At 54.2% G+C, this 14,399-nt stretch overlaps 7 protein-coding genes and 1 non-coding gene across 8 annotated transcripts; 5 read left to right on the top strand and 3 right to left on the bottom strand.

The window, feature by feature from the left end:
* Positions 1–364: 364 nt before the first annotated feature.
* Positions 365–1,054, bottom strand: BKA78DRAFT_114195 (uncharacterized protein). The gene is made up of 2 exons (XM_066882318.1): positions 1,030–1,054; positions 365–860 (listed from the first exon to the last, which is right to left on the bottom strand). Exon 2 carries the CDS (start codon positions 737–739, stop codon positions 446–448), a length of 294 nt encoding a protein of 97 aa, XP_066745267.1. The 5' UTR covers positions 740–860; positions 1,030–1,054; the 3' UTR covers positions 365–445.
* A 13-nt stretch (positions 1,055–1,067) lies between these two features.
* Positions 1,068–3,341, bottom strand: BKA78DRAFT_114064 (uncharacterized protein). Its single transcript, XM_066882317.1, has 4 exons — positions 2,772–3,341; positions 1,700–2,718; positions 1,576–1,648; positions 1,068–1,488 (listed from the first exon to the last, which is right to left on the bottom strand). Exons 1-4 carry the CDS (start codon positions 3,051–3,053, stop codon positions 1,396–1,398), a joined length of 1,467 nt encoding a protein of 488 aa, XP_066745266.1. The 5' UTR covers positions 3,054–3,341; the 3' UTR covers positions 1,068–1,395.
* Positions 3,342–4,728: 1,387 nt separating this feature from the next.
* BKA78DRAFT_351814 (uncharacterized protein) lies at positions 4,729–6,935 on the bottom strand (the record flags this gene model as incomplete). Its single annotated transcript, XM_066891243.1, has 2 exons — positions 4,729–6,740; positions 6,791–6,935. 2 exons carry the CDS (start codon positions 6,933–6,935, stop codon positions 4,729–4,731), a joined length of 2,157 nt encoding a protein of 718 aa, XP_066745265.1.
* Positions 6,936–7,961: 1,026 nt separating this feature from the next.
* Positions 7,962–8,062, top strand: BKA78DRAFT_t90. The gene has a single exon. It is a non-coding gene; the product is annotated as a tRNA-Ile (tRNA).
* BKA78DRAFT_311190 (uncharacterized protein) lies at positions 7,984–8,379 on the top strand. The gene has a single exon (XM_066888189.1). It carries the CDS (start codon positions 7,999–8,001, stop codon positions 8,284–8,286), a length of 288 nt encoding a protein of 95 aa, XP_066745264.1. The 5' UTR covers positions 7,984–7,998; the 3' UTR covers positions 8,287–8,379.
* A 1,305-nt stretch (positions 8,380–9,684) lies between these two features.
* Positions 9,685–10,384, top strand: BKA78DRAFT_351813 (uncharacterized protein; the record flags this gene model as incomplete). Its single annotated transcript, XM_066891242.1, has 2 exons — positions 9,685–10,103; positions 10,159–10,384. The coding sequence occupies 2 exons, from the start codon at positions 9,685–9,687 to the stop codon at positions 10,382–10,384; spliced, it is 645 nt and encodes a 214-aa protein (XP_066745263.1).
* A 40-nt stretch (positions 10,385–10,424) lies between these two features.
* Positions 10,425–11,004, top strand: BKA78DRAFT_311187 (uncharacterized protein). Its single transcript, XM_066888188.1, has one exon. It carries the CDS (start codon positions 10,827–10,829, stop codon positions 10,986–10,988), a length of 162 nt encoding a protein of 53 aa, XP_066745262.1. The 5' UTR covers positions 10,425–10,826; the 3' UTR covers positions 10,989–11,004.
* A 135-nt stretch (positions 11,005–11,139) lies between these two features.
* Positions 11,140–14,124, top strand: BKA78DRAFT_113964 (heterokaryon incompatibility protein Het-C-domain-containing protein). Its single transcript, XM_066882316.1, has 6 exons — positions 11,140–11,469; positions 11,520–11,586; positions 11,639–11,723; positions 11,776–11,810; positions 11,861–11,951; positions 11,998–14,124. Exons 1-6 carry the CDS (start codon positions 11,255–11,257, stop codon positions 13,956–13,958), a joined length of 2,454 nt encoding a protein of 817 aa, XP_066745261.1. The 5' UTR covers positions 11,140–11,254; the 3' UTR covers positions 13,959–14,124.
* The last annotated feature ends 275 nt before the right edge of the window (positions 14,125–14,399 follow it).

The raw sequence follows: 14,399 nt of genomic DNA, 5'->3' as shown, positions 1-14,399 counted from the left end.
AAGAATTTTCAAGATCGTCACTTCTTGTTTGTGTCCGTTGCATGAGAGCGCAGCTGGAGTAAGGCCTGACGGGAAAAGCGTATGGTCAGAAGCTGACCTTGAAGGAAGCTAGAAATTTTTTTTTTTGCAGATCTCGGTTCCGACTTCAACATTACCCTGGGGTTTGAGCTGGAATTTTCGGCCGTCCAGTATTGTGGTGAAGCACTCGCAGGCCATGTCGAAAGGCTTGGAGTGAGCAGGCATCCCGCAACGCCCTTGTCCCAGTCTTGCTCTGTGGAAGGCATTATTTGAAATCACACGCCTTTTTGTGGCTGAACGGGGAGACTCTCGAAATATGACGTACCATTGTGGAAAGCATTAGCCATATTCCACGGACTTGAACGTTTTTCTCGTTGCCACTTCGTCAGGGGCGTGCCAAACCGGAAGCTGCCTCGATCACAAGTCTCTAAAGCATTTTGAATAGACAAGTATTTGCATTCTTTGTGCACATGAGCCAAATGACAGTAAATATCCACAACATATACCCTATGCCATATACAGAAGGAGGGAAACAGTAAAGGTTAAAAAGGGGTGAAGAAGAAGAAGAAGAAGAAGAAGGAGAAGGCGTGAACAACATGACTCCCAGTAGTCCCAGAGCTCCCATTCTAATGCATCGCCAGCCAGCCGCCCGAATTTCCACTCCATGGTTTCCGATCCACATCCGATTTGATTTGAAGGAAAAGCCCAGGACCAAACACATCCACCCAAAGAAATTTTTCGGTGTTAAACATTAGACATCATTGCGTGTGAGAGGCGTCGATGACTGTTGTTGCTTCTAGTGGCGTTTGATGACAGCAGTCCTCATCTAACTGAACCAGCAGCTACCGAACTTGTTCTGGCAGCCATTAGCACACGCAAAGAAGGAGCCGCAGTAGTTGTCCTGGCCACAGCAGCCGCCGTAGGGAGATCCTTGGCAGGTTTGGCCGACGGCAGCGCCGCACTTGCCATCGTTGCTGGTCTTCAGGGCCGTGGAGGTGGGAGCAGACGAACTCTTGGTGGACGAGGCCTTTGCCGAGGATGATGCAGAAGCAACAGTAGACTTGACGGTGGTGGTGGAGGTGGATGTGGTCTTGGTAACGCCGGATGCGGAAACGGGGGTGGAAGAAACGACAGCTTTAACAGACGAAACAGAAACAGAAACGACTGGGGCGCTGCTAGACTTTACTACGGATGGGGTCAGTGACGAGGCTCCCTTGGCAGAGGATGACACGACAGGGGCCTTGGAAGAAAGAGAGCTGGATACTTGGTTTCCGCAAGAGCCAAACGCAGAGTTGCAGCCAGTGCCGCAGTAGTCAGTCGTCGCGCCACTGCAAATGGTTAGCCTGCATCCCTTGATCTAGGTTTTGAGCATCAAACTTACCAGTAGCCGTACTGGGAGCAGCAGTTGCCCTTGGAAGAACCAAGGCAAGTGTACCCGGAGGAACCTCCACAGCTGCCGTCGGGAGAGACCTGAGTGGAGCCGGTTGGTGCGCTTGCGCTTCCAGATCCAGTGGGGGTAGAGGGGCTAGATTGGGCAGAAACTGAAGAATTGCTTACGGATCCCGTGGAGTTGGAGCAAGTTCCAAACTGAACCTGACATCCGTCGGCACAGTAGTCGCTGGTAGATCCACTGCCGGGTCATTAGTGTCTGTCGCTGAAAAAATATGAGAGCTCAACTTACCACCAGCCGTTAACAGAGCAGCAGTTTCCAAACGCGGAGCCCAGGCAGGTCTGTCCACTGGTTCCACCGCAGGTAGCATCCTGGGAGATGGCAGTCGGGGTCACGGCAACACTGGTAGTCGTAGTCTTGGAGTTGACGGGGAGGGTAGAGGTAGGGCCAACGGTCACAGGTCCGGTGGCAGAGGTGAAGACACTACCGCTGGACTGGCGGTACCAGTTGGCAACAGGGTCGCCCAAGCACTCGCCGACAGAGACGGCCCGGTAGCCCTGGGCAAGGAGCTGCTGGAGCATGTACTCGGTAAGGTTGTGTGCAGTCTGTTCGTGGATATCGTGACCAATGACGAGGTACTGGTTGCTCGACGGGTCGCCACCAGCCATGGCGTTGTCGTAGTTATTCTTCGCGTTCTGGATGAGCGTGGGGCTGTCGTTGTCGTAGTCATCAGTGTCCACGTCGAAGTAAGTGACATGGTAGCCAAGGTTCTTCATGTCCCTCCAGCATCCGGACGCCTGGTCACAGGCCGAGTAAGGAGGACGCATGTAGGTGGGGAAGAAGCCCAAGATGTTCCTGAGAGCCATCTCGTTCTTGTACATCTGGTCCTTGCGCTCAGCAGAAGTGATCTGACTCAAGTTCTGGTGACTCCAGGTGTGACTGGCGATCTGGTGACCCTCCGCGTACGTCCTCTTGATGATGGTGTCCCAGCCGTAGGCGGCATTGTCGATTTCGCCCTTGCCAATGTTGTTACCAGTGATGAAGAAGGTAGCAGTGGCGTTGTACTTCTTGAGAACATCAAGGACGTAGTTGGTGTAGATGTATGGACCGTCGTCATAGGTAATGGCAACGGTACCGGGGGTAACACAATCATAGATTCCGCCACCGCCGTACTGAACACTACCAAGAGCCGTACGGGCAACCGAGGAGGTGTTTGTGCCAGCAGGAATGGTGTTGGCATCACAGCCTGGTCCGTAACGGAACTGGCAGTCTGGAGCCGCACAGTAGTCCTTGCCGGTACCGCACCAACCCTGATCGTGGATTAGCATGGAAAAAGTCGAACAACATTCAAAAGAGAACATACAGCAAGAGAGCAACAGTAGCCCTTGGCGCAGGAACCAATACCTTGGCCGCACTGGCCGCTGGTGCCACCGACCTGGCGCTTCTCTCCGGCAGGGCGCTGAGCCATGGCAGCAACCTCGGGAGAATCAATAGGAGCAGCAGCACGAGGAGCGTTGAAAACGTTCCTCGCCCTCAGGTCAGCAATGGCATTGCGACCAAAGAGCTTGGGAGCTCCAGGGATGCCGCCGTGGGCCGAGGCCACGCCGGCCAGGACGGAGGTTGCAACAACAGAAGTGACGTGCATGTTGGAGAATGACACCTAAATGGTGACGTAGAGAAGAGGCGGCAAAGGGTGGGTGCTGGGAGGGAGTGGGTGAAAAGAGTGTCACCGGTCGACGACGTGCAAAGACTGCGGCACGACTTCAACGAGAGGATGGGGCTCGAAAGGCACACGAAAAGAAGGACACCTTGGTGAGTCGTGAAGAAGGAGAGCAAGACAAACGGAGCGAGTGACGGGAGGATAAATACCGTATGGGTGTTTGCAGAAAGAGAGTGACAGCAAGGCGGCGGTCGATGGCGCCGGAAGAGGATATGGGCAGGGGGTCCAAACAAGCCACATGGCTCCCCATGTGGAGTGGTGTAGGTCTTCCCTATAGCCAGTGGCCCAGACGGCGCCCGTACCGAAGAGCAGAGGACCCGTAGGCTGGGCTGCTGGGCTTGACGCTACGCGGGCCTCTGACCCAACATGTGGAAGCGCGGCTCTTGGACCAAAAGCGGCAGCACCATACAGTGCTCCTCGCAAGATCAGTCAGTCATCTGTCATTCATTGTCCACAGTGGCGGTTGTGGAGGAGCTCTGTGGTCGGGCGCATATACGACGCGATGCACGCACGTCCGGGGACATTGGATGAGGACGAGGCGAGGGGCGACGGGCGGGAGAGAGACAGAGCAGAGCCGGGGCGCCTCGACTGCACGCTCACTAGTGCTTTTGGAACCATGAGAAGGATGACGGCCGTGAGCGGCGTTTGCGAGTGGAAATTTTGGATGTCTAGACGGACGTGGGTGCAGATGGCGGATGGACCCTTGGGTGCCTTGGTTAGCGGCTATTTTTGCCCGTCCCAAGAACCAACCCACTCACTACCCGAGTCCAGGCACGCCCCCCAAATCTCGACACTCCTCTCTCTGCCGTGCCACCCACTGTCCCCCTACTCGCTTCTCACTGGCTTCGTCGATCCCGAATCCTCTCTTCAACGCCCATCGCTGGCCGTCAGTCGTCGTCAAATTTCCTTTTCCCCTGGTGAAACCATGGCATACTCGTCGACATTTTAGGCCTGCCAACACCAACTATTTTCCGGCTGTCGGCATATTCATGTCGTCACGCTGTTCCCGACGGGAGCCTCGTGGAAGCCTGTCTCAGCTTCGGCGCAAAGTGAAGCCGTAGCACGAGCAGCCGCCGTCTTCAAGACATGTCCACCTGAAGTTGGTTGTTGGTTGGTAGCATACTGCTCGTCTTCCCCTCTTGACTCCCTCTTCAAGCCTGACCTCTCCCTGTCCGCCTCTCATCCAGGGCCATGAAACCTCTCTCTATTTTCGTGCGCCCCTGTCATACAATGGCGTTCGGCAGTCTCCCGCTCGCGTGTGATTCAGTAGTGCAGAATAGGCCTTTCTTGGAAAACATGTATCGGAGATGCTCGCTATTCCCGCCCAGAAACATAAAACAAAAGCAAGCGACATGTGGGGGATCTCCCCATTTCGCTAGCCATTTGGGTATAGTCAACTCGTAAATGCAAATCCTCCCCACCACCATCCCAAGCAGCCAAGCAATGCTATTCTCAAAATCTGCTTGTACCCGACAAAATCAAAGCTCAGAATCGACGCAATACAGCACAAACGCACCTTGCCGAGGACAGTGGTGTGACACGCCGTCTTTTGGCCCCCTTGCAAACAAGTCCTGGCCGCACCACCTGCATACTGCACCCCTCATTTTTTCACAATTTTCAAGAGCGGTGCAATCCTCGCTCTCCTGCTGAGTCCCACTCTGTAAGAAACTTTGCTTGTGCTTGCTGACGAGCGACTTGCGGCCTTGGCAGGTGCCTTTTCCGGCGTCTCCAATGCGTTGGCAGTCGAAGGCTGCAGTTCAGACCTGGTTTGAGAGGACGTCACATTGTGTGGCGTGCTGACGGGCGCCTCTCGTATTGAACCCCGTCCTGGTGTTTGTTTTTCAGGTTCTTCCGAATTTGGAGCCTGTGGCATTTCTCCCCCTCGTGTTGCCTGCATGTCACTCTCCGTAGCCTCGTGCCTGTTTGGTGTGGTGGGCTCGGGTGACTTTTGCTTCCGCGGCCGTCCACGACCTCGTTTCTTCGGCAGGGGTACTTGCGCTTCAGGGATCTCTGCGGCCCGCTCCTCTAGCTTGTTCGGCTGTGCAGAACTCGGTGGCGTAGGATTCACCGTAGGAGATACTCGTCGCTCAAGCGAGCTCACGCTTTGCTGATGCTCCTCAATTTCCAGAATCGTGTTCTTTATATGATCCTCAGTCTTGGCCTCGTCATGCGATGCCCTCGCTTCGTATGTGACATCTGCGAGTACTTCGGTCTTTTCTTCCAGAGGTCGGACTTTGGGCGGTCTTCCTCTCTTTTTCTTGGGTTGGCTCTTGTTGGAGTTTCGACTGTCGGTGCCTGAGTTGACTGTCTTTTCGATGAGCACTATGGGGCTCCCTTGAGTGCGAGGAATAGTCGATTTCGAATCTTGAACGGCTTGCACATCTGCACGGTGGTTGGCGACCACGTCAAACTGGTCGGCATTTTCGACTCTTGAAGGCTCCTTGTGGTCCGCGTTGCTCAGAGCTTCCACGGCCTCGTCCAAATCGTCTTTGCACTCCTTCAAGGCCCTCTTGGATGACGTCGGACTGAATTCTATTCCAATCATTCGCTCGCGCCTCTCTGATGCAGACAGCTTCACACGGCCGATTGTTGCGGAGTCCTCGGTCTTTCTCCGTTTGGCTTTCTTCTTGGATGCCTTGTCGGGATTGGCAGAGTAGTCGATCGGTTCCTCAATGGACAAGCGACTGGAGCGAGACCGGCTAGGGCGTGGTTGGTACCTCTCTTTCGGGAGACCAATGAGGACATCTTCACCGTTAAGAGGTTCGCTGCTGGTGTCCTGTTGGGCTTTTGCCTCTTTTGCGGCCCTTGAAGCTCTCACAGCATGAATCGAATCTTTTATGGAATAAACGACCTTTTGCGTATTCGTCACAAAAGGGTCATCCAAATTAGCCAGCTCGTCCTTGTCGTCTACCAGTTGGGGCCGATGTCTCTTGGCAGAAGGCATGGACGATTGAGAGCCAGTAACGGCGACGGATGATCGTCTTTTCTTCGTGCTTGCCGAGGAGGACATCTGCTGTGGTACCTCAGGGCTGTGCAGATAATCCGACCACGGCGGCGAAGGATCTTCTCCAAGGCTTTTTTCGCGTACCCGTACCCCTGATAATTCCGTGTGCGCAGGACCGTGAGTGTTGGCAAAGTCAGCCATGGCAGCATCAAGAAGGCGCTGCTGATCCATTGTTCCATCCGGGACAGTGTCGGACGTGCCAAACATTCGTGGTTCGTGGCCGGCGAAGTCTGGCTGCAGAGACCCACCAATCAAATTTTGCTCCTCGTTACGCTCAAAGGACCTTTGAATTGGTCCTCGAGGGACAACAAACTCTACGTCGCCAGGCGAGGAGCCGAATTGGGCGTCGCGGCCAACCTTTGGCTCTTTCATGAAGTCAAACGCTTCATCTTCAAATGTGCCCTGGCCTCGTCGACTTGAGCTTCCATATGTCACCATTGTACTCCTGCGGCGGGGATTTGTCGGCAATGGGCCATGGCCAGTCTCCAATGTTGTGTTTCTACGATGGATTCGGGGAGAGCTGTCATGTCCGTTGAAGACATGGGTTGCGGCAGCAGATTTCTCCAAGACCTCGCGATGGGCGGCTGCGATCTCTCGCTGAATTGCTTCTGCAACAGATTTAATCGAGTGGCAAGAAGGGTCAATCGACTATGCATACCTGTCGAGCTCGTGCCGCCAGGTGCTGACTTTTGGCTCCGCGACGACACATCTCTGATCAGAGGAGTTCTGGCCTTTTCTGACACGGGCGATACAGAGCCGAATTCGCCATCATCATCCGAGTCTTGAATAATCGCGCGCGGCATTGGTGATCATTGAAGCGAGGATCGGGGATGTTGGTGTTCGTCCCAGGACGACGCGTAGCTGGCGGTTTCCGCGTCACTCACGCCGTCACGTTGAGATAAAGTTAGCGCGTCAACGCTATCGGGGAAACTAGTCTGGGGCATTGCCTCAGCAACCATCCACGTCACCCGAACCTCTTTGACATCAGAACTTCTGACCTGACGTTTATCAGACGCGTGCACTTCCCTTCCTCATCATCAATCGTTCGCCCAATCCCTTTCCACCAACTCCCCAAATGTCTTTGCGATCATGATCAACGGACTCTGCACATGATCTTGTACGCTCCGCAACGGCAACATGGCCCGCACATTGACGGCCGGCTCTTCAGATACGTGTCGAAGTTGTTCCCGAGACCGCATATCAAAAGGCTTCCTGGTTTTGCTCGATTACCATTGATACTGCCCAGCATCGTCTACGCTTGACGCGACACCGACTTGATCGACCGACAGGACTTGATTGGACTGCCACGACATTGCCACGTTCCACGGAGCTTGCCAATCACCTACTTGCGCTTTGCGCTTGCTTCGGCAACCTTCGCTGTCGTTTTCCTCGAGCATCAAAACGCGTCTTGCCGCGTCTCTTGTCAGTTTACGAGGCCCTGTACTTCGTTGCGACGGTCTTTCAGTGCTTCAATCGCCTGGAACTTTGTTTCCCCGGTCCCTCACTAAAAAGACGCTCGGTTTACTACATCTCGAATCTCGATGGGGCCTCTCTCTTCTCCACTCCTCCCGGATCCGATGCTCATGCGTTTGTGGCACCCACCTGCAGCGTTTGAGATCCTGGTCAACGCTGCGAAGACTCGAGTTTCCCTGTCTCCACATCGTCAAAACTTCGGCTTGACTCCCTCCGGACCTCTCCGCCTCTTGATTATCGCCAAAACGACCGTATTCCTCCAGAAATTTTGAGTTTTCCGCTTCCTGGGGACAAAGCAACAACTTGCATACAAACATAGCCTGGCTTAGCAGATCTATTTTCAACAAGTTCGCACAGGTCGCTTAGCTCAGTTGGTTAGAGCGTGGTGCTAATATGGCAGCTCTCACAGCGAGTTTGTGTAACGCCAAGGTCGCGAGTTCGACCCTCGTAGTGACCATCCTGTTCGCGAACTTGTGTTTTCTTTTGCCCACCTCGAAAGAACTTGGGCGTAAACCGTTTTGTTTGTTGCAGTTGGCTTCACTTACAGGCTGGAAAGCATCTTTGCAATGGTCAAAGTTCTGTTTTGTCCGACGTGGTGATGTGAGAGTACCCAGAACGCGCAGAGAGCGAGGGCCAGGAGATGGGTGTGAGCGAGCCCACAGCAAGCGGCGCCAGGTCTGAAGCTCTGGTTGGATGACTTTAGCCAAAAATTTCCAAAAGTCATGTCTTTTCTTCTATAAGATTGGCTTACAGCGTCAGGTTTCCAGACGGTCGCATTCGGCTAATTTGTTTTGCTCAACTAGTGTTGCAGTCGAAACTGACATTTAACCATAAGTGTAAGCATTTAACCTTTTGCGAGGCCTCTGGATCTTGAACAGGCTAAGACGCCAAGTGCGCACTGTCGAGTCCAAGCTGCGGCTGATCTGAGTGACATTTAGGTTGTGGCCAAGCCTCTGAGCAGCAGTTGAGTCTGCAGAATAGGTGATCTTTAACTTAGGGCGACCGAGGAGTGTGATGCCTGCTTGCTGAAATGACGATTTGAATAGGCTTTCGGGCACTTGGCAGTGTCCCCAGGATCTTTCGGATTTCGCGAGTGCATTCCGAGTCCCCCAAAAAGATGTGGAAAAGAAAGCCCGACTCCTTATATTTTACAGAGTGTTGGTCCGACAAGGCCATGAACAGAAGACGAGATCCTCTTGTACATCGCTAAGTGGCCTCGGTATTTCGGACTCTCACAGCAGCGAGTGCCACAAGTATCGAAACAGGCAGAGTGCATATCCATGTTGAAGAGAATGGCGCTAGACCCTGGTGAATGCGGAGGCGGGAGTCCTTCGAGAACAAACGTAGAATTGTTCGCCTCTACTAGTTTTGTAATAGTGGCGATGAGATCCATGTCTGTCTGCGAGACCCTGGGTCGTGGCCGGTCCAGGAACACGCCTAAGTAACACGTCGAAACTAGATTCCGGGGATCAAAATGATGACTTAGACGGACAGAGACAGCGGATCCCAGCACAGTGCTTCGAACGATCACGGAAACCACTACTGCGACAAACTGAACCAGACGATAGTCTTTGCGCGTTTCTGGCAGCTCTTGTTCTTGGAAAGCTGTCAGGTGTCTGCTTGAGCTTGTCTGATGTCAGGATCGTCGAACAAAGCGAGACGGGGAATCTTCTGCCAACTCCAGCAGGTACAGTTCGAAGGACTGAACAGCACGGACACTCCGGTGCGCCGGAACGTGCGGAACTCTATCGTTCTTCTCGAATGTTGGCCATTGCTCAACATAGCCTTGCGGATACTATGGATGCCGACTTGGAAAAGGTCACTGCTTCGGTCACTCCACTCGCTCAGAAGCTTCTTTCATGCTTACCAGGGTTGAGGCTCAAATGGCGTGCAGGAGAGGAGCAGGTGTGTGTGCTGATGAAGTATATATACCTGCAAGTCTCCCACTTACTCCTCTGCCATCGTCACTCCGATGTTCCATCCAGTCGCAACAACAAACACTCTCTCCTCTTCTCCATATTTTGGATTTAGCTTCGACTCTTTCAAATTCTTCCACCGTCGCGACCGATCCAAGACAAAATGTACATCCTCTCTCTCTTCCTCTTCTTCACTCTCGCCCTCTCCAGTCCCATCTGGGACGTCACGCACAATCCTGCCGGCGCATTGAGTCTCTTCAAGAGACAAAATGGCAAATGTCAGACAACGGCAAAGACGCCCAAGTCGGATAAGCTTGGACCCACGACTGTTACCAACCTCAAGGTCGAGGGCACTCGGAACGCCTTCCACATCTCTTTTGCGTTGAAGAACACCAACACGGGGATTGACACTACCTGTGACGCCGACCTTTCCATCGGAAACACGGACACCTACACAGAGTGCAAGAGGGCCAATACTGGTGCTATTGCGCGGTTCAAGTACTCGACGGATGACGATGACTGGACACGTGCGAGTGGTCCTCAGTCCGTCACCATTGACATCATCTGGCAATTTGTGAGAGCGTATGTTCTACTCTCTCCACATTCAACAGGAGCTTGACACTAATTGTCGTCACAGTTGCGCAATCTGCCCTGACCCAAATGTGGATTACTATTCGTACGGCAACATCAACCAGGACATCCCATGCCAGCCTGGCAGTGATGCAAAGACGCGTGGCGGCGGCAACCAGCAGGCTGGCTCGCAACAGTATCCGCCCAAGAACTGTGCTGCCAGGGATGCAATCCCTGTTTCTGTCACCAACGTCTGCGAAGGTCCATTCCCGCCCGCTGGTGGCCTGGGTTGAGTGATGAGTTCGGGGATGAGTCTTTCGGAGTGGGTGAGGTTGAAGGGTTGGTTTGATATTATCTTTACGTTTATCTTTACGTTGAATGAAACTTTCTACTTCATTTGTTCGTTCAGTTAAACGTGACCATAACGTTCGCATGCGCTTTGGTACAGCGACCCGTGGATGCTTCCATGCTTGTACTTCGTACTCAAATGCGCAAGACTTCTGAAGGCACTTGAGCGCAACCTGTTCGTTCAAATTTGCCTATAATAATGCCGTAGACCTCTGGATCGCGAACTTATCCCCTGGAGTTGACATTTCCGCCGCCATCCACTGTGCGGCTGTGATTCAGGGCACATGACTGGTGACAAGATATCGAAGCAAGCAAGACATCTCATTGGCCAGTAAACAGCATCCAGTTAGGCAAACAGACGGATAACGCCAGAAATAGAAACCGAGAATGGGCCGCAAAGCAGATGTCAGAATCGTGACCTTTTTCAGAGGCTATCGAGAAGTGGAAGACCTTGGTAGATTCTTCTTATTCCCCGCTGCATTTGGCGTTCATCTCAAGGGACTTCAGTATGGCGTCAAGTCGTCAGCAAGGGACACGTTCCTCCGTTGAATGGAAGATGGAAAAGAATGGCACTCAGGTGGCTGAGAATTCCATGTGCACAGCCTTTTACCGAGCCACAAGCTGCAACGTCATTCCAATGGGTCCGTGCGCTTCCCACCTCCGGCTGGTGCTTCAGCTTGCCGCCTGCCTCACCAACACTCAACTCGCCTTTCAACCGAAGACACACCTTTCTTCTTTAAAGCTCCGGCTCCCGTCGTGATCCGCGCATCCGAGCTCCACTCTCCATTTTCACACCACAAGGCTGGCCAACCATCATGCGGCGCCTTCACCTCAGTCTCTTCGTTGTCTTCATCGTCCTATTCTGCCTGGCCCGCCCCTCGCTACAGTTTGGTGCTGGTAACATTGCGAGCATCTCCTCTATCGAGGGAGTCAACTGGCGTCATGGCGACATTGAAGATATGCTCAAAAAGGTCGCGTGTCTCAAAGGCCATAAATGGACTTCGATGATGATCAAGCGCGTCTACTTTGGGTGAGACTTGTGTATCCGTCTTCCCATGATCGCGCTTCTGACAGAAATAGAAACTTTCTCCGCGACTATTCTCAAGCTGTTGACGTTGGCACTCTGAAAGGCGTGCAGGCCGATACTGTATGTCGTTTGCTTTGCTCCAATTGTTCCATCAACGCACTGACCAGTCTAGATTCGCATACTAGTGTGGATCTTGGCCTTCATGTCCTTTGGATATGCGACCAAGGAATTTGAAGTCACTCATGAGCGTCTCGGAGGTACTTTCTGCTCACGCCATTGCTGACCGACCCCTCGCTGACATCAATCCAGTTTACCGCCCTGAAGAGCACATTGATAACCCCAGGGCATGTTCTCCTACCTCGTCTCATGACGCGCCGACTGACGCTCTTAGCAGGACTACGCTGACAACGAAGATGCCCGGAAGTACGACTCACGCCTGCGCGGCCCCGTCTCTCCGGAGGAGTTGGCTATTGACCCCAACACTGGTATGGCCCCCACGCACGTGCCTACAGAAACGCTGACATGTGGCAGGAATGAAGAACTACATCGCCAATGAACATGGCGGATGGGCTACGAGTGTGGGCTACGTCAAACACAGCTTTACTCGAGCAATCCACTATGGCCGCATGTACACCCACGGCACTGGCGGCTCCAAGGGACGCGAAGAAGACCTTTGTGAAGCTCTGCGTTGTCTGGGACAAGGTCTTCATACACTCGAGGATTTCGGAGCCCACACCAACTATACAGAGCTTGCACTGCGAGAGCTTGGCTTCCACAACGTATTCCCCCACACTGGTACAGCCACTCAAATGAACATCCATGGCAAGCACGTCTTCCCCCTTGTCACCGGCACATTTGGCGCTGTCGACTTTCTTCACTCTGTACTTGGTGAGGCTACGGACCACTTCACCCAGTCCGAGGTCGACGTACCTTCAGAGATGGACGAATTGACATCGCAGCTGAACAACTCGGGTGGCGCAACTGGCGGCAAGCGCTCAGGAAATGGATCCTCTGGTGCTGATGCCGATGGCCTAATCAGCTTGCTTTCCAAGATTCCCGGTACTTCGCCGCTTTGCCAGCAGGCTCAGACATTGGAGGCTACTTCGGATGCGCAGGCGGCCCAGAATGCTGCCCGTGGATACGGACAGGACAACTACAGCGGTTCCCGCGCCCAGGCACCCCAATTTGCCGCTCCCCCTGGCTCAGTTGGTGGTCCCCCTGGCCCCGGAATCCCAGGAATGGATCCCAACTTTGACCCTCAAAGCGTCGTTCCCAAGATCTACCCCATCCTCGAATTCCGGGACAATGTGGTCCGTTCAATTAGCAACGCCATTTCCAAGATTCCCGGTCTGGAAAGCCTGGTCGAGAAGATTAGCGAGAAAGTTACACAGTTTGTCTTTTCGCTACTTGCACCCATTGTCTTGCCCCTCATCAATGCTGCTTCCAAGCAGCTGAAAGCGGGCTCTTCGACCGTCATTGACGCCAGTGGCAAGCATCAGTACGAGCCATGGACCGACCCCCACTGCACTGACCCCACTCATTCGCTCCTCTCAAAGGACCACTTTGCCAACGTCCTCAATGAACCCGCTGGTCAAATTGCGTGCGCAATCCTCGAGTATGTCGCACCGCGCGTTATCTATGCCATGGACCACCCCAACGCCAACGTCGATGAGGTCTTGCATGATGTCTGCCGCGTCTTCCACCACCCTGCACTTCGCGACAATCACTGCGAGGCTCATCGCAAAATGTTCTCGGTCGTTGAGAACTGGGCTCGCTCCCGTCCTGGCGGTGGACGTGATCTCGACCACATTCTCAGCTCCGAAAGTGTCAAGGCAGGCAAGAACAACATTGGCGGACAGGGTCACACCCACGGTGGCCAGAAGCCGCCGGCACAGCAATCTTCTGGTGGAGGTGCCTTTGGTGGTCTTGGTAACCTCGCCGCAAACTTTGGCGGCAGCTCATCCGGACATGGTGGCAGTAGCGGTGGCGGCGTCGGCGGCCTCCTTGGGAACCTGAACAAGCTCTCTGGCGGGAAGAACCCGCTCAGTAGCATCCTTGGCGGGAGCGGCTTTGGTAAACGTGAAGCCGACTCGGCCTCTCCTCCGGCCCAGCAGTACCAACAGCACACGCCGCCGGCTTACGACCAACACCAGCCCTCCCACCATCACCAACAGCCGCCGCCTCACCACCAACAGTACGGCTACCAGCAGGACGCGCCGCTCCCGCCGGGCCCGCCCCAGAACAACCCGCAGGATCCGTACGCCATTCCTTCGCACTACCAGGCGGGTTGGAGTGACCAGGGCCCTTCGCCAGGTCCGTACGGTCATGCGCAGCCGCCGCCTCCTCCCCAGGGCGGCTATCCGCCGTACGGTGGTGATCAGGGAGGCGCGGGCCAGTGGGGTCAACAGGGAGGCGGGTATGGTGGTGGTGGATATGGAGGACAGCAGCCTCCTCAGCCGCCGCCGGGTGGCCACTGGGGTGGACAGTACTAGGCGCCGCCGATGTTGGCTGGATTGGGGATTGTGAGGCGAGGCTGTTGGTCGGGCAGCGGGGTTGGTTGGTGAGGGGTTTCAAACTTACGGGGGCGGTGGCGGCTCGGTGACAGGTGGATGGACGGACGGACGATACCCAGGATTCTGGCTGGGATTGGGATTGGCTGGCGGACGACTGGAGTCTGAAGGTGGTGATCAGAACTTTTTTCTTTCTTGATGGAAGGGCGGATTTGCTTGATGTCAGAAGGGCGAAGACGAACAGGAGGGGAGGGGGTTTTTTGAGTTGAAATGAGTAAAAGTGGCTTCTGCTCTATGCGGTTCACACCAGTCTCTCAGGCCTCTCGTTGCTTTGCTTCATCACTTCTTTTGACCACTCTCCTGTCCCGCAACCTGCCATGCACACACTCCGTCGTCTCACGTATACGAAAAGAGAAAGCCAAG

This window comes from Phyllosticta capitalensis (assembly GCF_038381095.1).
Source record: "Phyllosticta capitalensis strain CBS 128856 chromosome Unknown BKA78scaffold_4, whole genome shotgun sequence".
Lineage (NCBI taxonomy): Eukaryota > Fungi > Ascomycota > Dothideomycetes > Botryosphaeriales > Phyllostictaceae > Phyllosticta > Phyllosticta capitalensis.
This window is presented reverse-complemented; position numbering and strand designations above follow the sequence as displayed.

Bases quoted from the DNA above. Each gene is read 5' to 3' on its own strand.
- BKA78DRAFT_114195 (XM_066882318.1), bottom strand. From the start codon at position 739: ATGTGTTTGGTCCTGGGCTTTTCCTTCAAATCAAATCGGATGTGGATC.
- BKA78DRAFT_114064 (XM_066882317.1), bottom strand. From the start codon at position 3,053: ATGCACGTCACTTCTGTTGTTGCAACCTCCGTCCTGGCCGGCGTGGCC. The intron at 1,649-1,699 runs GTAAGTTGAGCT...ATGACCCGGCAG, and splicing joins TGCTCTGTTAACGGCTGGTG to TGGATCTACCAGCGACTACT. The intron at 1,489-1,575 runs GTAAGCAATTCT...GGCTCCACTCAG, and splicing joins GCTCCAACTCCACGGGATCC to GTCTCTCCCGACGGCAGCTG.
- BKA78DRAFT_311190 (XM_066888189.1), top strand. From the start codon at position 7,999: ATGGCAGCTCTCACAGCGAGTTTGTGTAACGCCAAGGTCGCGAGTTCG.
- BKA78DRAFT_311187 (XM_066888188.1), top strand. From the start codon at position 10,827: ATGGGCCGCAAAGCAGATGTCAGAATCGTGACCTTTTTCAGAGGCTAT.
- BKA78DRAFT_113964 (XM_066882316.1), top strand. From the start codon at position 11,255: ATGCGGCGCCTTCACCTCAGTCTCTTCGTTGTCTTCATCGTCCTATTC. The intron at 11,587-11,638 runs GTATGTCGTTTG...TGACCAGTCTAG, and splicing joins AAGGCGTGCAGGCCGATACT to ATTCGCATACTAGTGTGGAT. The intron at 11,724-11,775 runs GTACTTTCTGCT...ACATCAATCCAG, and splicing joins CACTCATGAGCGTCTCGGAG to TTTACCGCCCTGAAGAGCAC.